Source organism: Seriola lalandi, unplaced genomic scaffold (assembly GCF_002814215.2).
Source record: "Seriola lalandi dorsalis isolate HSWRI2012SDOR001 ecotype SW California unplaced genomic scaffold, Sedor1 jcf7180002054343, whole genome shotgun sequence".
NCBI classification, from domain to species: Eukaryota; Metazoa; Chordata; class Actinopteri; order Carangiformes; family Carangidae; genus Seriola; species Seriola lalandi.
In genome coordinates this window covers 998,404-1,018,890 of record NW_019524896.1, presented here as the reverse complement: position 1 = coordinate 1,018,890, position 20,487 = coordinate 998,404, and the positions used below count along the sequence as shown (strand labels likewise).

Sequence of the window (20,487 nt, the reverse complement as noted above, 5' to 3'; positions counted from 1 at the left end):
AAAGAAGAAAGCAGACTCAAAACTCACAGCAGCGCAGGTGCATTCTGGGTTTCAGTTAAAATATGAATGAGCCATCCCCGCAAACGCTCCTTCATCTACTGTCACACAGACTTTGATGTGCAGTGGTGCAAAGAATAAGACAGCAAAAACAAGATGAGTTGAACTCTAGAAACATTACAGTTTATCTTATCCCTCCATCCCTCCATCCATCCTGACAATTTAGAGTCCCCTATATTGACCTAACATGCATGTCTATTGACTGTGAGAGAAAACTGGAGCACCTGGGGAAAACCTTATCCAGGCTCCAGATCCCTCCTTGCTGTGAGGTAACAGTTTTTGTCATTGCACCACCAGACTTCCTATAACACCTGTAGTTCCTGAAATTTGATCTATGTTGTCTAATTTAAGAAGTTAGAGTTCATAGATTAAAAATAGAAAAAGTTGAGATTTAGTTTAAAATCTCAGCACTGCTTGTTGTCCTAATCATTTAAATGACTCCTCATAGATTGCTGGTTGGTTGGCTTCCTGCTTCAGGGCTCAGTTTTATTTTCCGTGTATGTTTTCTGCACTAAAGTCAGATAGTGAAAACAGAGCTGCAGAGGTTTAGACTGGCTCTGCAGAGAAAATATTATTTAAGCCTTGACTCTTTCATTCTAAAAACCTTTTTAAAAATATCAGAAGTTAATATATTGGATTTCTTCCTGACTTGAGTTGATACTCAGTTTTATGCATCTTTTTCTCGTCTGGGAGCATTTTGTGAACAACTCGCTGTGCTGAAGGGTCAGATAACTAATTCGCAGTTAACGAAATAACAATGATGAAACCTTTGCGCTCAAGCTGGGGAAGAAAATGCATTAAAAATATTAAGGCCTGACAAAGACAACCATTGTATGGGTGCGAGGAGATTGTCTTTCTCCCACTGACCCTTTAAAATAAGTAGAGTGGAAGTGACAGTGTCCTTGAGAATGGTCAAAGAAGGTGAATCAGCTAAAAATTGCCTGCTGTCAGGGGCAACTGTGCGACTGTGAATCACTCGTTAGGCTTTGCGAAAAGCCAGATTTATTGTGTAGCCACGTTTTATGCAGCACTGCCAGATCTGAAGCCAGCAAAGTGAGTCTCCTCTGATTATTGGCTGCTCCGTAATATCAGACAATATGTTCTCAAATGCGATGAGGAGGATACCTCATCACAGTCATAGAAAATAAGAGGGATGGCTGCAGACAGCTCAGCACGGCAGCGGCGCAAAGAGAGATTGATTAGTTTTATCCCTTTGTCCTACTTCCTAACAGTCTGTTGCACAAGTGTGTTTGCGTCCCATCAATAAAACAAATACTGGAAGCAAAAAAATATAAAAAATAAATAAGTGAAAGAGCCTGCGAAGATAAAACGCTGGAACAGGAGAAAAATCTGTCTTAATGCGAACAGTGTTGCATCCATCAGTTCATATTTTAGCTTGAAAATATCTACCAAGCACACACACTGCAGCTCAGCTGCAGCGGTGATACCGTCACCGTGGTGACAGCTGTCTCTTTGGATGCTGGGAAGGCAAACGTGTGTGATGTGCCTTGTGTAAAGGAACAGGTTGTCATGAATAAATACCACTAGAGGCTTCAGATACATGCAAGGGCCTGAAACGGGAACCTGAAGGGGTCTGCTCAAATCAAAATGTCTTTTGAGAAGCATGAAGCGGCGGTGAAGAGACGTCTTTATGCAAGTCCTGGGTTTCTGGATCTCCTGCTTTACACCTGAAGAATTCACTGTACAGTAAAAATACTTAGTTACCTTGGCAAGCACAAATGGATGTAAAAATATGTATAATTACCATGAATGGTAAATTGGGTGAGATAATTAATGAGCCACCATCTTAATTTAATGTTCACTCTCTTTTTTCTACCATTTGTCATTAGCAAAAAAAAAAGAAAAGAAAAGAAAAAAGCTTCTTAGAGGCGTCTGAGCCTGTTGCTCGTGTTTTTCTTCTTCTTCTTGCCCGGATTATTGAAGTATTTTCACATGTCTACAGAGCAGCCACTAACCCAGCACCCATTTGTGCAAGGCAGAGATACAACAAATGAACCCCGCTGTGCACCGTAAGGCACAAGCACTGACGGGTGCCCATTCCATGGGAAAGGCGAGAGAGGAGACAGAGTAGTCTCACAAGACAGACATCTGATAGCACTCCAGTTGTGCTGCATCAAATATTAATCCGCTCAAGTAGAGACAATGTCACTCTTGAGGGCAACACACATCAACACACCTGTGCCCATTGTTTTCCCCATAGAAACCACACGCACACACGCACACACACCCGCAGCATCACACTGGGTTGATTCTGCAAACCGACCGAGGCTCTTATTTTGTGAGGGAGCTGGGTTTAGAGAGCTAATAGGCTTCCTCTGGTCTAGACTCTCCAGGCCAGATTATTGATCAGTGACGCTGATCTACACGTCAAACTGAACTGAAGTGAAAGTGGGCGGGAAAGATCTACATGCATATATATTAGGGGTTTAACGCAGAACTCATATTTCGGGACACACCTCGGTTTTGAATTAACGGTTCAGTATTTTTTCGGTTAATTTATGATGAATTTAACTTGTATTGTAACCCTGTGGCAAACTGGCCATACTTTCAAATTGGATGATTACCTAAGTCATCTAGGTATTATTAATAATTCTGCAATCCACTAACGAGGCTTTAAGCGCTTTAGAAGGTTGTCAAGTAAATAAGAAATAAATAATATAACAATAAAATAATAAAATACAGATCTATCCAAAGTGCAAAGTCCAAAGGGGCTCCCTCAGAAAGGGCAGATCTACTGGCACTAACAATGTCTCCTGCAGCTGAATGAAACCCTCTGCCTCCTGACAGAGGTAGCAGCACAGCGAGGTAGCGCTTTGCCAAATATGGCAATATGAGGATACGTGGGCTCCCTGTAGCTGTGTGACCTTATTGGCTAACGTGTCGGGAGACTGACCATCAGAACACAAGACGTTGCGCTTGATTATAAACACGTGTGCTGTTACAACCCTAGTGTATTTTGTCCCTGCTGGAAAAACTGGAAGAACGCACTCGACCCACACACTGCACTGATCATACTGGTGCCCTTGTTTTAATGGTGCCTGATGATCTTTCAGGTGACACATTATGTGACTTTGGTGGTGCAGAGCCAGAAGAGCCCTTAAAAAGTGAAGTGAGCATTTGACGATGAATCAGTGATAGCTCTCTGTTTGAAAACATCACGCCGTGCGAAGCGCTAACAGCATTAACTTTGTGGGAGAGATGACTGTGACTGAAAGGCAGCGGAAGGTCAATCCAAAGCTGAGGTGGCACTTTTAAGTGTGTTGCAGATGCCAACATACGACCCGAATCGCTCCTCCTCTCCTGCACCTCCTCTACGTTTCACTTCTCTTATCGTTTAATCACATTCTTGTGGAACGGGAAGGCGGTAATGTCTGGTTAAATAAAATATATACGTCTCTCCGCTTCTATCACTTTGCCCAAAAAAAATATTCTTTCATCCATTTGTCGAGTCATCCTGCTGGGGTAGAGCAGGGTAATTGAAATCACCCTGTGGTTGTCTCATAAGACTTGAGGCTAATGGCTGTTCTGGTTCCTGTCAGTCAATGAAGTGCCCTACCTCCTGGCTTTTTTCTTTCTTTTCTCTATCCAACTTCCTTTTCTTTCATCCTAACAGAACAGAAAGCAGTGACCTGCACCGCTGGATCCCGCGCTCCCTTATTCACGACTTTCACTGCAGTGTATGCTTAAGAGCTGGAGATATCAGTGTTAGGGCATATGTTAATAAATCACTGAAAAACAGGCTCAGAGAAAATAAAAGGAGGAGGAGATAGTAGTGAGATAATAGGTCTGTGCATATTAGGAGAGATAGTTGGATTTACATTGGCAAGCATGACAATTGCAACCTTTAAATGATATTTAAGAGATCCTGATTATCCCTTAAGGTAAATTAAGTGAAATTCTCAGGACGTTTAATTAGAAATAAGTCTGCCAGGCAAGGAGCCACAGCCGACGGCGGTTTAAGTAATTCTGCCCTGGTGTCAGGACTCCAGCACCCTGAGCCATTCTTTTTCCCTCTCACCTTCCCTTTTCTTTTGCTCTTTTGTCTTTCACATTTTCAGCATCAGCAGAGCAAAACCAGGTTCCACTTTGACAACACTGCAGCAGTGTCAACCGATCACACTGTGGAGTCATTTGACACAGGGCTAGCATTAACACGACGGCTAACTGCTACGACATGGTCAACATGTCAACATGTTGAAATAACAACATTGACGCCACTTCCAAAGAACATATGAAGGTAAAATAACAAAATTTTAACTTTTTATTTTTTATTTTTTATAAGAGTGCCCACCATTATTCCAGCTGCTAGCATCTGTTCACCAGTGGCAAAAATGGATAAAAGCAAATGGCGTGCTCCAAATGCACTGTTGTGACATGTGAGCCATTAAATATCCCTGAGTATTGTGTTATGGCACAAAATTGCATCCATCAATTGTAGAACTTCAGAGAGTGCCGAGCCAGTTTCAGCAAATGGCAATCCATTCTTAACAAGTGTGGGAACACAGCACGGGCGTGGGGGGGGGGCAAAAGCAAGTGCACCACTACAGCACACCATTAGGCAGTGTGTTTGCATGCGGTTAAGTAACCGTGTTGCTGTCAGCTCTCGGCATTCACAAGTTTCTTAAACATTACCACGTGATCGGTGTAAAGGATGAGAAAGATCCAGTTAACACGGGCCACATTTCTGCCGGAGAAACTTGTCTTCTTGGAATTTATAGTTTCGAACATGGATTTTCCATGTGCGCTTGTGAATGAGGAGAAACATCAGACATGAAGCGGCAGTTAGATAACAGTAAAACATTATTAGATGTTGTGGTAGATCCTGATCTGCACAAAGCTGGACTGAAACCGACAGCCAAAGGAAGGATGATCAGCTCTTGATGCTTCGCCGACTCTTGCTGATGTACACTGGTCAGTAGAAACGCTTGAAGATTTAGTGTCAACTTATTTTTTGTGACATTAACAGATAGTTGTGAGCCAAACCCTGACCTTGACACACAGGAACGTTCTCAGATTTGAGCTGACCACTAAGGGTTTAATGGGCTGCAGTGTAGAGGTGAAGCTGCTCAGGGCCTTCTACACAGCTTCTGATTAGGACCTTTGTTTCAAAGTCTTTACAAAGCTTTCTGTCTGGGCTCTGAGGTGGAGCTGCCTGGCAGGAGGCCTGTTCACCCCTGAGCTCTGCTCAGACTTCTAAAGCTCAGCTACCTTTGATAAAGGCATGAAAGTTGACACAGTGCCAACAGACTCTGGCTACCGCTGCACATCGACGTCACTTTAATGGAAACTATTCAAAGTGGCATCAGAGCTCAATTTAAAAAGCTATAGCATTGATAGAAGCACTAAATTCAGAGAGCCAGCAAAGAAAAGCAAGAACCCCCCCAAAAAAATATTTCATTTATATACATGTCACAGGAGCTAAAGATGCACATGGAGAAGTTAGACTGAAGCAACACAACAGGAGAGTGCACACCCACAGAAACACACACCGTGGACACTGCACGAACAAAGCTGTGAAATGAATCATCGTCTTCACAGAATTATTTTCATTCCATGTCAACAGCATAATACAGAAATCATTTATGCTGTCATTATTTTGTTTAAGGCCTTTAAGAAACAATTACCTCTCTGTTACTCTTCTTACTAAACTTCATATCAAACGACAAGGAGCCATGAAGTGCACAGTACAGTTATTCTGGTGCAGTTTCTTCTTCTGTGGAAAAACACCACTGATCAGAAGATGCTCAGGAAAGTCATCCGGCTCCCCTGGTGGACACTGAGGGACGGTGCGAGTCCGATAAATCCAACCAGCTCTTTCTTCATTTCTGAAATGCTTGGGCTCTCTGTTGAGCCTGTCGACATTTTGTTTTACTGGTCGAGCCTTTACTTGATCGGTAAACGGTTCAACAGCAGCAGAGCAACAGTATTAATGTTGTCAGCTGCGTGTGAAGTCCATGTCAGGTTAAGTCGTATTTACAGAACCTCTTCCGTAGCTTTAGCATGTTTCAGTCAACAAGAAACTCACATTTTAGTCTTGATCATGATCGTTTCAGTATTATTTAGCAACAGATCTGTTGCCAAAGACTGATGTTTTACTCTTTAGTGAAGACAATGCGCTCGCATTTCAGTCAAACTTGAGCAGAATGTTTCCAGTTTTGGATGGGGGGAGTTAACAGGTGAATAATATTACAGATTCACTGTGACTTCTAAAGAGAAAATTGCATTTGCATGAGCATACAGACAGGAGTGTGTATATATAGGCTGCATCAACAATCCTAAAATTTGAAAGACTATTGTTTTCCTTCTTTTGTTCGCATGTAAGCTTTCATGGGAAATTTATGCATGTTCCATGTTTTTCGTCAAAGCGAGGGAAAGAGCGGAGGCAGGAAGAGTTTTGTTTCTGTTTCGAGGCGACGCATCATGTCCTTTTTACTCCAGTTCATGAACACAATCTTTTCTGTGTCAAACAGAGGAACTCTTTGTACACACAAGTACACAGATGAGTGAGTATTATGAAAGGAACTACCTCTGATTTGCTGCGTTACAAAAGTGTCTTATTTTGTTAAGAGAGAAAATGTCCTGATTGATGATTGTGATTTTCTCTTTGTGTGTGTGTGTGTGTGTGTGTGTGTGTGTGTGTGGAGACCCCCTACCTGGAAGCTCCTTATCTCCCTTCATCCATCTGATGGTGGCGGCAGGCTTACTGCTCATGGCGGTGCAGGTCATCTCTGTCTCGTTGCCCTCACTCAGGACCTCATCCCGAGCCTCGATGATGGGGTTACCTGGAGGAACTGCAACAGGAAACACAAACCACACTCTATAAACACTGGGGAATTATATTGTCGTATTTCTCTGAGCGCTACATGCTGAGAAAACAGAGAGCTGACAAATATATATATACATATATATATATTGTATATATACTGTATATATATTTATAAATACATATCATATTAAACTTAGAAAAGTAGGTTAGATGACAATTAAGAGATGCAGAACACCTTCCAGTGAAATTATCTTAATACACTAATATTGGACTTTTAAGACATAATCACCATAATCCCTGACACTTTGATGGTTATGATGCATTTTGTTCAAATCACTTATTAATTGTAGTTAAATTCAACATAAAGATATGCCACAACAATTATTAAAAGTCCACACAAATGAAGAAAAAGGAAACATGATAAGTAAAAAGTAAAAGGTGTATAAGACAAACTCACATCATGTTATCATGATATTTATATGTATCATGTATTCTTTGATTCTGCTGAGCCATAGTTGAAAAGATAAATAAATGAATAATATGAAATAGTTCCATTCAGTAACCAGGACTGTAGGATCTTTAGTTGAATATTCAAAATAAAACAATCTAGCGACCTCAAAGAGGATGAAAGAACAAAACGATGATTGATTAGTTATTAACTGATATCCAAGTGAGGTGTTAATAATTTTGGATCTTCTCATACACTCACTAACCTTAAAAATTATTGAGGCATTTCATCCACACTGATTTAATAGAGCATAAAAGACATAATGTATTTTGCCTGTTGAATTGGCGACGATGGGTTTAAATGTTTAGACATTTTGACAAGCTCGTCACTAAAGAAAAGAGCTGACCTTCTCTGTCATTCAAAATGTCAGTGGACAAAAAGTGCTTTCACCATCTGATGACACTCTGAGCTGAGTTTTATTCTCTTCTTTTTCCAACAATGCAGCCTGACCAGCGCTTATGTGTAAGGGCCATAAACTGTAGGACGTCATTCAAACTTTGACTCTCATACAAACTAGTGAATGCAAAGTTACATGCTAGGACTGGGCTATTGTACATTCTCCTTCACATCATGACAGTGTGATCATTTTTATGAAAACTCAGTTTTCTTGCTTTTAAAAAAATCACTTATTCCAACAACACTATTTAAAACTAGAAATGACAGTTTTCAAGGTTTTTGTGAGAAGAATTCTGCTTGATGTATTGTGACAGTGGGACGCAGTGAAACCACGTACATGCAAGTAAAACCTACTTGTATGCACACTGCACAAACCACACACACACGCACAAACCACACACACACACACACACACACACACACACACACACACACAGTTACAGTTTCAGACACGTGTCAGCAGTCTGTCTGTCTTGTTGTGTGAATTATGACCTGATGATCTGACCTCTCGTACTTGCAGCCTGGCTGCTGTAGATTAGCTTGTTTACACACTGCAGCATTATGACCAGACTTAATGAAAACACACACACGATATTCCTGCATTTCCTAGCTTCGCTGTCGCTACCGTCGACCATGCTCCTCAACAAGTGACTTTGTTTTGTGTGTTTCTGTGTGCATGTATTTTGCTTTTGTACTTAGCACGGTGATGTCAGCGTAGGCTTCCTGCGGGGGGTCCGTGTAGAGCTGGCAAACATATCGACCCTCGTCTGACAGCGAGACATTAGACAGCGACACTCGCAGCTCGTTGTCTGAGAAGTTGACCAGCTGAAAGCGGGCGTCTTTCAGTGCTGAAGGAAAAAAACACACACACACACACACAAGATTTATACAGCATATCTGCACATTCAGGAAGCACATGTAGTGCTTGCATAATAGTATGCATGAAGATAGTGATTTAATCAATCCATACATAAAAGTAATACATGTACAGATCTGGAAGGATTTGGACTGTGGAACTTTTGCTCTATGAACACTTTAGGATTCGGAGCCCAAAAAATAGTGAAAAATGCTCTTTATTTCCTGCAGCCCAGAGTGATACTCACTTTACTATCACCTACGCCGAAGGCAGCAAATCCTCAGAGGGTTGAACCAGGAAATGTTTGTCATTTTTCCCTCATTTATGATTGAAGATAATTACATAATCAAAATAATATATTTAGATCGTTAACAATAATATATTTATATACTTCTGTTGATTGACTAATAAATTAATCAGCTAATCCTGTCGGCTCCATTACAATCAGTCTTAAAGTCAAATCAGATTCTATGAAACACAAGAAAACAGTTATTTCATATTTCACCATAGTATTTCTGTTTCATTATGCTGCAGAAAAAAACCCTTTAGGAATGTATAAATAGGCACCATCTAAAAAGCAATACATTTTTTATCATTATTGTTACTTTAAACAAATAATGATAATAATGGTTTGTTTTTTTATTTTTTATTTTTTATTCAGCAGCAGCAGCAGCAGCAGGGTCGTATGATGGTTTCACAGAATCATCAGCCTAAACCCCAGAGCCATACAGCAGCAGTCCTGCTTTTTCTGGGTGTAGGCGGAATTCTACAAAAAAGAAATATTTAATAATTTTTTTTTTTTTCATATGTTTTATGGACAAATATGCCGCTAGTCATGTTCGCTTCAAGTGCATCACAACTTCAAGCGCGCTTCAAAGAACCTTCCACAGTGAGAGAGAGAGAGAGAGAGAGAGAGAGAGAGAGAGAGAGAGAGAGAGAGAGAGAGAGAGAGAGGAGAAAACAAATACCTCAATCTAATTAGTCAACAATCAATCACAGAGCAAAGTGATGTAACACAGTATGCAGCGAGAGAAGACAAAGGAGAGAAAATTAAAGCACAAGACAGTTCACACTCCCTTCTGTTTAATGTAGTTTGATGCAGATCGAGAACGTGCTAACAACATGGTGTGTATTAACAGAGGTCTCAACCTTGGCCGTCCTTTGTGGCCTACAGAGGAATCAGGGGGGAAAATCCATAAATCCCATCTCTTCCTCATCTGCAGCAACTTTCATCTTGCCCAACCTCATTTGACCACCTACCTAAGCACACTCTATCAGCTGTAATGTAGAATGACAACATGTGGTTAAGATGAAAGCCTACCCGTCTCCACCCCCCTCCTTCCAGTATGCTGATAAATTCTGTTCTGACTGACAGCAACTCCGGGGCTCTTCTCGTTCCGCACGCTCGACTCAATCTCTGTACATGCGTTGTTGTTTTATTTTTTAAATTTTTTTTTCCTCCTAAAACCTTAAAGCGTTGAACACGCAGACGTAGAACACCTCAGAACAAACCTAAACAGATAGAATAACCACGGGGCGACGTTATGACTTCACAGATGATGAACAGAGAGAGATGGTGATGCTGCTGTACAGTACTTTCCTTTAATGTTAGGAGATAGACGCGGCGTGAGTGACTGAGTCAGAGGAAAACAAGGAGAGAGGAAAGAGTCGCCAGAGAGAAACGAGAATACTAATGACCACCATTGATTTTGTGCATCATTAAACAAGAACATCAGACACATTTTAAGTGATACCATAAGGCTGACTGGAAATGAGGCCCTTTGTCATCACATTAATGGAAAGAAATCTGCATCTAAATATTCTATCTTAACATACATCTACGCTCCTGTTTGCCCCCCCCCCCCGAATAGAAAAGAAGGAGACAAAATTGTGCACCTATTAGTTTCTTTTGTCTAAGCACAATGAAGCCCTTCTTGTGGCACATGAATAATATGCCCCTAATTAGTGTAGCTCATTCAAAAACCTTGTTAGGCCTCATTAGAATGAGAGGTCAGCCTCTAATCCTAATGATTTAATTGAATTAAATGTTCCCAGATTTGAACATACTGATGCTGCGGTACACAGATGCAGTGAAGAAAGCATTCAGTCTGTTTTCAGAGGCAGAGCGGCTCTGAACGGAGGAATATTCTCAGGCCACCGAGGTAAATAACATCCAGTGGCTTCAAGGTGACGTCAGCAATGTGAGCATCTATGATCAGATGTAAATAGTATAGTGGATATAATGTTTTATATAATCTATGTTATTAAAGGGGGAAACAGAGTCGGTTCTAGCAAGGATTCAAGTAGAATTATTTCTAATGGAATTATTTATAATGCTGCACTGTTTCAATTAGATCTCCGCTGAGGACAGGGATGGATGTGACAACATCAAAGATCCGTGCTCTTGTGAAACACGCTGATGTGCTCTTCAAGGAGTTTAGAACAAGCTTTAAATTAATGAAGGAGGTGTGGAGGTCAGCAAAAGCAAGTTGTAACCTGGATACGAGCTGCGTCCCAATACGGGGGCCGCAATCCTTCAGAGGACGCGTTCTTCGAAGGTGTGGCCCTTTGTAGCCGCCGTAGACCGCAAAGGGCCCGAAACCAGCTGAGCCATTTTATCGTTTTAGCTGCAAGACTGTTTCAGCGGTCAGTTAGCTCTTTACACTTTTCAGTCATTTTCAGTCAACATGGAAACTAAGCTAACTGCTTCTGGCAGCAGTTAACATCGTTTTTTGTAAGTTAACTGATTTAAGACGACGTATGTTTACGGGTGGGTGACTAAGCTCTCCAGGGGCCACAGTCAGCTGACATTACTTGAACCTCTATAGGCAGGGGACTATGATTACAATAGTCTGCTATCCTTATCAACACAGCAAACCTGACTTAACCTTAACCTTAGTTAGATCATAAAACAGTGTGGAAGGCACAGAATAATGATGGCGTCCTGCCACTGGGGGGCGCACGATGGTTCCAGGAGGTATGAACAAATGACACATTTTTCTGTTTCGTTCTGAGGACTTGTTGACCTGTACAGGGGCATCAATCTTGTCCACGCTTGATGCCATTTTCTGCCAATATATGTCATGGCTGTAGCTAAAATCTCTTAATCCTGCATACAAAGCTCTGATTGGTCGATTGCTCCTTCCAGCGCCAGACTGTTGGTGGTGATTCAGAACCCTGAAGCCAGACAAGAAATATTTCATGGGAAAACATTTAATCACTTTTTGTCAATGCGAACCCGGAATCTAATTTTATAGAAATGTGTTGCTGATTTTTATATATATATAAATATATTTTTAACTAGCAGGTCATAAATAAAACCATTTCCACTGGGGTAGAAATGCACAAAGGACTATACTCCTGTAGTAAATATCAGGTCTTAGTTGGGAAAAAAAACCCCAAACAACTTGTACCGTGTACCTGGAAACATCCACAATATTTGAATGAAATACTTGGTGTCAACAATTTGAAAAATCCTTGCCAATCAGATATAATCCATTTCACAAAAGCATTTCTCCGAGATCTCATAATCCTCTTATGTGCCACTTCTAAATAAGGCATTGTGGTATAAACATGAGCTGAATAAATAAATACTTTCTAATACATGTTGAAAAGAAACACTGAGGCGCTGTGGCAAGGACACAGCTCCCCAGTGCTCAAGGATTGGGACAACAATACAGTAGGCTCAAAGAGATACAAGGACAGATGATGTGGAGCAGCCTGGTTAACGCAGCGGGGTTTGAACGCAGTGGCGCAATCCATTTCAGAAAAAATAAATAAATTATAAAAAGTTGCAGCAGAAGGTGAGCCAGGCGACACTGCAGACAGTCCCTGTTATTGTTATGTCACAGCACACTGGAATATATACTTCACTCCTTCATCTTTGTGTATAAAATGGGAAGGTGACCTTTAGCTTCACGCTCTTTTTGCCCTGTTCTTCTTCTCTTGTTCTATCTGATACCGTGAGAAGGACATCACAGATGCCTGACAAAGGCGATTGATAGTCAGGTCTTTGGATAAGAGAAGTCTGTCCAAACTCTGAAGGGCCTGTAAATTATCTGATCTTTTTTTTTTTATAGAGCTGATGGTGATGAAGCTAAATTTAAAGCAGTGATAAGACAGTACAGTAGAGCCGCTCTGAAGTGCAGCCAAGGAGACTCTGGGAGGAAGCTGACGGAGCGAAAAAGTCCAACTTTTCGCTCTCCCTATTCAAGCTACTGGGTGCGGTGTCACCGGTCATGCCGATTACTGCTATCAAACAGTACGCCAGCTTTAATGAACGCTACTGTTCTGTACGCGGTGAGCACTCCATGCATTTATGTTTATAGCGCTGTGAACGTGCTCCGCTCCAAAAGAGAGGGAAGCGAGTAGAAGGACGAGCGGAGGAACACAAGCTCAGTGCCAGCGTGCAGCAGTAAATACTGTAACATCAGTGCAGTGTTAGCTGAATGTGGACCGGTGTCTTAAAAAGCATGTTTCAAGGGTATGAGTCAAAGTGGGCGGGGATCCTCCTTTCAAATTTACAGTCTATTTTTTTGTGAAATTCTATCTTTGTGTTTCCTTGCTAAACATCAGTCGGACGGATTCGTTCTGGCCGTTGTATGCGTGTGTTTATTTTTTCACATTCTCAAGTACTATGGATTTTGCCCCCCCCCCCCTCGTCTTTCACAGTGCAGGCACTCCACACGGGAACAGCGCCATAGATGTTATGATGAGGAGGGACGATTACAGCCACCAGTAACTCTTTTCAATGTATCAAGATAGATTTGAGAAAATAAAAGTCTATTCTTTAATGTTTGCACTGGACCCTGTAGCCCATCTCATATTACCCGCCAGCAAAGTGCTTTCAAATGCCTCTCATTCACCCACGCACACGCACGGATAGTTGCAGAGCCGCCATGCCAGGCGCTGGTCTGCTTGTCGGGGTACAATTTGATGTTCAGTATCTCGCTCAAGGACACTGTGACATGTGGGCAGAAGGATCAGGGAAGCACAGAGTCTCGTGACCTGAACAAGAGGTCACCTCTCAGAGAAAAAACAAGCTGCTTTAAAATGTTTGATCAAATGACCAGTGGTGTCATTTTTATAATGAGGAAGGGCAAATTTTTCCAGTGAGTCTCCTTTTTGCAACTTTAACTTCCTGTGTTAAAACATTTATTGATTACTAACTGTAGCATTTGATCAGTTTTTCTATTGCAACATCATCTGTCCACTAGAATCAATTGAACTCACAAGTACATCTATGGCCAGTATAAAACGATGGCTAACAAAAGGGGAGGATGTTCTGCAGTTGAACCTTTGCGACGTTTTATCTCTTACTTTCTCAGTTCTTGCAAGACATGGTGGAAAATACACATTTTATGTTTTGAAGTTATGATAAATAGAAAAGAAATGACATTCAAATACAGGGGGAAATCAGAAAGAGCAGGTTATGTGTCTCAAAACATTGTGTGAAAAGTCAAGTTATGATTCATCACACTGCCTGTGATCTCTGTATTGAAATGTAGCCGACAGTAAAGGTAAAATTGGCTTTGGAGACCTGTGGTGAAAATGAACTTTAAAACAAAACATATGAGAACTGGGATCAATACATCTTTTAATGGCCTCTCCTCCCCTTTTTCACCTCAGGTGACTGCATGAATTAAACTGATCTCGCTTCGTTTTCTTTTCCCTTTCTTGATTCATCTTCATTCTTTCTCTGTATTTCATTTAACGTTTTTTTTTTTGTTCTCCAACCTCAGCCGAGGATGACTCCTATTCAGAGAGAGCAGGAGATGATGAGTGCGCCTCGCCTAAGTGGCTGCAATCAATTGTGATTAGTGGCTGCCGCTACTTTTTGAGAGGAGCACATCAAAGTTTTATTATTGGGTGTCAGAGTGGATAAGATGGGGTGGGGCGGGGGTAATTACACTCTTACAACCAACCTCTCCTCCCCACTCTAGGTGGAGTCCAGGTTTCCAAATCACTGTCTAGCCACCACCTAAATCCAGAATATGGGGGCGTTTAGCTTTGCTTGAATAGTTGTTAAGACTCATGGAGGCTTTTCTCTCTGACTCAGCTGATTACACTCCAAACAACTGCCTCCTCTCATATTCCACATAGTATTATCTATATTTTGCACTGATTTGCATTGGCCTATTTTCCCCTCATACTGAGAAACTCATCATTCTTTCTGCTCTAATATGTTCTGCTTATGGCACAATTAATATTTCCTATTGTGTACGTTTAAATCATTCCCATTACTACGTTATTATTCATATCTGATTTGTTTAGAGGAGCTCTGGGTAAGTTTAGCTATTGCTGCATAGCTAACATTAATGTTAACAGCTGTTTACTTACCAGCGTTTCTACATCAAATCTCCATTCAACTGTATTTTTGATATTAACAGCTAATCCAGCTTTTAGCCTTTTTTTTTTGCTCATTGTTTTGGTTTAAGAAACTTAAGAGTTTTCAGCTCAGACAAGGCGAACTCAAACAATGCCCACGTCTGCTGGATGTCTGCAGGGAACCGCTTGGCACCGTATTAGCCCTCGCATCATGATAAAAACCACCTATAGCCACTGTCACCGAACCCCGCTGCATGTTTTTAACCAAAACGCTCTTCATATTGAAACACAAGCACACGATACGAAGAGCTGCCCGAAACACTCAAAGCCGAGAGTGAAATGAAAGTCTTGTCTATCTCAGTCAGCCTGTTCCCGTCTGAACTCCATCCTTCTGTCTCTACTTGACATTAACATGCTCGACCCCTTTTTGAGTGTGAGGTGATCCAACCTCCTCTTCTTCTTGTAACTTGTTGTTATAGATCCTGGTCACATACAAAAGACCAGATCATTCCTGACTCAGAAAGACATGGTTATAAGCGTCAGTATTTTGACCACGGGTGTAGAAGACGCCATTTTTGGTTTCAAGCATATACAACGAGGCTTTTCTTCCTTTATGCTTCAGCATTCGTCAGTCCACATTCGTAGGTCACTATTCATTCTCCGTGAGGTTCTTTGTCATTTTCTGGCTGATTATTATCTATAATTTTGAAAAACATGACTTTATATCTCACATTAAATGAGTTTCTTTAATTCATGTTATGTCATTACACACAGTAAGCCCAATTCCTGGCACTATGTGCGTGCAGTATGTGTGCGCACTGTGTGAGTGTGTGTGTGTGTTTCACTTCCTCATTAAGTTGTTTTGACAAAAATGCCTTTTACCCTGAACCTTGCTGGCCCTCAATGGCCAGATCACCCACTGATAAAGAAACTGCTACTCTTCCCTCCCTCCACAGGAGAAAAAGGGCAGTGTTTGTGTATCAGGTGAAGTGCTATTCTTAGCCGTTTCATACAGGTGACCATGTGGGTGTGTATTTGAAGAAGCAGCAAGCGATGTCAGAAGTATGTGCCTGCGCTCCCCTATACACAATAAGAATGTCGAAAAGAGAATAAGGAGGATAAAGCGGCTCATGTGTACATCAAACCTCTGACAAAACAAAGCATGTTTTTATCTTCCTGAGCAAAAGAGATCTGAGATATCTGTGTGCATCTTTGTGCATCAACCTTACTCATGCTACAAGGCCAAACAGTAACGCACATGTGACGTGTTAGAGGCTAGATCCCGGCAAGGAAAAAATAAACACTTGGTCAACCTGGGAGAATTTTAAATATTAGCTTGTATTGCAAGGTCGGCCTTGACGTTTAATAATGCTAATTATACAATTATAATTCCAATTATAGGCATTTAGGAAATAATTCATGATATGATATGTCTTTATGCAGTTCAAAAAAATCTGTCAAATATGTTACTTCCTGTTTATAATGTTGTCCCAAACTGGGTAGGTGTATTAAAGTAACATATTTCCCAGTCAAATATGGCGGTTTGAGCTATAACCTACTGCGTTCTTACTACCGCTGCCTCTCAACGGGCACGACGATATTCACATTTTAAACAGGTCATTTCGCCACGGAAACGTCCCCATCTGTTCATACGCTGGTTGCTAACAACAGCAAAAACAACAATCTGTGCTAAAGCATCATACGTTCGTCTTTTCACAGAAACAAACTGCTGTAGCTCAGTGTGAGGTGAGAACGCCCTGCGCTGCTCTCAAGCTACTTTTCTACGTACCGTTTATCGAAGCGGTCGTTAAAGCTGCATCAAACAGCATCAGAGTAAAAACCTTAAAGGAGCCCTCCACCAACTTTACACACACACCGGTTCGGTGAGCGCTCGGCCTGTGGAAACAGTTGTGTATTGTCATCTATGGCTCTGGAGGAGCTTTGTTAAGGCTGGTAAATTAGCCTCTGATTATGTCATCAGGAGTCATCTGAGCACTTAGAAGCACTTAAGGGAACCACAAGCTCAAGCTGTAAAGTAACAAACTCCACACCCCAGTTGTGAGTCAATGACTTTGGAAGATGTGGTTGTTTACCAGTCTGGCAGGGCTTAATTAAGGAGATGATGTAGTTGCATTATGGGAAATGTATGCTCCAGTGTTTTTAGAGACCGACGAGGTGAGGGAAGTAGAATAAAATGCAGTGCAACGCATCCGTCTCCTTATCTCACGGGCTTTTAAACTTGAATAAATTCGACTAAACGGAATAAAACGGCTTACAGAATGCATTAGAACTGCTTTTGCTGGACATGAAGCGTAACAAGGGGATGGCCAATAGTCAGGCTACTCTGTGCATGTAACTGCAGCCGGTTTTTAAAGCACCGCTTCCTTTCTGTCTCTTTACCCTCCCGTGCTCTCCATCTCACACTCACAAACATAATCCACCACTGTGGATTCAGACAGAGATGGCAGATGTGATATTTTTGAAGGGGGCAACGCTGTTTGGAGGCTGCCGGGTGGAGGCCGTGTCATAATGAAGCAGTGCAGCTGTGGCGAAGATGCCTGGGAGGGATCACAGGAGATCAAGGAGCCCTCCGTCAAAGAAGAACACCTTGCCCTTGACAGCCAGCTTGTGGGAGTCAGTTCACCGCAGCTCGGCACAACAGCAGATAAATACCAAGATAAATACCAAGTCTTCTTACAGAAGCATGCCCTTGTATAGTATGTAGAGGGTGTGTTTTGCAAGGCCGCGGACATAAGAAGGGGGTGGTGAGTGTGAATGAGTGCCTGACACTCACCTCACAGGAGGCTGAGGATCAGAATAAAGAAAATACGTAACTTCATGTACAGTATGTGTTCGTGCTCATGCCTGAAGTCGTAACTCAAGACAAAGGTCGAAACATATTAGAAATGCGCCGTAACTATACAGCAAACAGCAGGTAACAGTGTAATACGTGTTAAAAGGAGTTATAAAATTAAACACTGGAGGAGATTTTAACACGGTTTTTGCAAAATCAAACTTTTACCAGAACTTCTGCTTAGTTATTGTAATGTGTTAAATAGTTTTATCGAGCCCAGAATTGTTTAATACCTGCAGAAATAATCTCACACAAAGGCTATACACATCCTCACAGGCTTTGAGCCATAGGTTTAAGTTCTCATGGCTAACATGTTAGCAAAAAAAAAAAAAAACAACCGCCTGCTTCCACATCCAGCAAACAATGTGCAACATCAGCATTATTTGAAGCCGTGCGTCTGACCAATATTCAATCTGTTTTTCTCTACCGGCTGCTGAAAGAAATATCTGCCTCTTTAGATGCTAAATGCTCCACTATGTTCACCGGGAGTTGAAGTGTGTGGCGTGTGGAGCTGTTGCATCCTGGAGCTGTAAAAGCCTTCGCTGCATTCTGTATTTATATTTTCATTCTTTTCCAAAATGTTTCTATCTTAAAAAACTAAGCTTTTTTTTTTCAGATATCGTTCTCACTCAGTGCATCATGTTGAGAGTGTCGTCATCCTTTTTTTAGGATACTGTGCTTGTGTCTCTTGTTAACATGGCAACATCGCTGCGATGATTCCCACAAATGAACTCCGCGGTTTCCCAAGACACCGAGCGATTTACAGTATGTATTTGAATCCTGGTACTAATGCATCATATTGTTCAGGCGGAAGCTCACAATTATCTGTTCATTATTATCATCATTATTACAAAAAACACTTTACTTTGAGAATTTCAGGGAATGATTAGATTTGGATTCATGTCATGTTAACTGGCGTCGACATGATGTGTAATAATTTCATTAAAAATTGAAATAAAAACACAGCATCGGTTCCTCTGCTCAAACTCTCTCTCCCTCTGTTTTCCCATTAGATGTTGGAGAATGCATCTGTGTTTCGTGCCAGTGTGTGGGAGCTGGGGTTAGATACACACACTCAAACAAACACACAGGCTTGGTGTGGGTCAGGCTGACGGAGCAGTGAGAGCAAACAGTAGCTAAAATAACTGCACATCGGCGGTAAAGCCACTGATTTTTTTTTTCTTTTTATTTCAGGCAAATTAGAATGAAGTGATGTTCGGTAATGTCTTGTTGTCTGACACGTTACCTTCCTTTGATTAACAAGCCAAGACAACAAGCACTGTTGGAGTTTGATAGTTTGATTGCAGTGTTCCTACAAGTGATTAAAAAAAAACACACTTAGAAAGAACTGGAATTACCGCCTCGCGCTTGTGTGCCTCCGCCAACAAGCCGCGGAAATATGGTCACAATCTCTCCCTCCTGAGTTACGGCGTTGAGTAACGGCCTGAGGCTTTTTTTTTTACGTTATGATGTCACAGTGAAGTTGACCTTTGACTGTTTGGATATAAAAAGTCGTCACCTCATTTTATCCTATCAGAAATTTGTGTTTAATTGTGCCATAATTAATACATTTGCGATTATGGCTAAAAACGTGTCTTGTGAGGTCACAGTGACCTTTGACCTTTGACCACCAAATTTTTAATCAGTTCATCCTGGAGTCAAAGTGAATGTTTGTGCCAAATTAGAGGAAATTCCTTCAACTGAGATATTACAATTTAGGGTTAAATACAAAACTAAACTCCTCCCTGCTCGAAAACTCGTATTAAACTTTGCTTTATGGCTCACGTACAGTTGCACCAAACCTGTCTCCTGCAAACTATAATTATGTCTGATGTTTGCTTTGCCAAATTTTATTCGGGAGGAACCGTAACTGCAGTCAGGAAGTGTAACAACCTGACGCCTTTACCTTTCTCTGACACCAGAATCTGCGGTTCATGTCCAGTGTTACACGGGTTGTTAGGTTTGGTTAAGGTTAGTTAAGCTTCATGGTTTTGATTAAACACCAAAAAAAAAGGTGGAGTTAAACTTCATGAGGTGCTTTGAGCTGCCTCAACAAAACCCTGTAAAAGCTTTAACCAGGCTGTAGTTGTGAGGAGTGGAATCACATTGTTAATGCAAATCACTCGTATATGAACATAAATTTTGGAGACAGGGTTGGAGAACTATGCAAACTGCTGAGAGCAATATAAACAATACATTAAAATAAGCATATGCTTTTCTTTTTTTTTCCCCCCTAACATCTGCACATTTTGAACTTGTATAATATATAATATATATGGTAATCTCGTATAGTTAAAAAGATCTACAGTATTTTATACTGAGGTCAACATTATTCCCACAAGGGCTTAAAAAAAAAATCATAATTAAAGGAAGCAAAACCTGGCAAACAAGGCATGTGCAGCATGATAATTGGGCAGGATAAGAACCAACACAACAGGTCATTAAATGTTTAAGGATATGAGTTGATGTTATTAAAGCAGGCACGCTGAAAGCTAAACATGTTTGCTAGATTGTATTAACCTCATTCTGTGTTAATCCTGCTGCAGACATGTGGGTCAAACTTAATGCAGCTCTCTGGAAGTGCAAGTAATGTAAGCGAATGTTAATTAATGTTATACAACTTTACTGCTGGCTCCGGTCACATGCCTGCTTAAACTATGTCTACACGTTTCATGGTATCTGCCTGCATTTATCAGACCCCC

General features: G+C 41.2%; 1 protein-coding gene across 5 annotated transcripts in view; it reads right to left on the bottom strand.

Annotated features, from left to right (window-relative positions):
* Positions 1–20,487, bottom strand: part of LOC111656073 (cell adhesion molecule 1-like) — a 338,529-nt gene that overhangs the window by 59,263 nt on the left and 258,779 nt on the right. For all 5 annotated transcript variants that reach the window (XM_023407644.2, XM_023407646.2, XM_087174367.1 and 2 more), the window contains 2 exons: positions 8,444–8,596; positions 6,732–6,869 (listed from right to left, as the gene is read on the bottom strand). In XM_023407644.2, the coding sequence (XP_023263412.1) occupies positions 6,732–6,869; positions 8,444–8,596 (291 nt within the window). The remainder of the gene's footprint in view (positions 1–6,731; positions 6,870–8,443; positions 8,597–20,487) is intronic.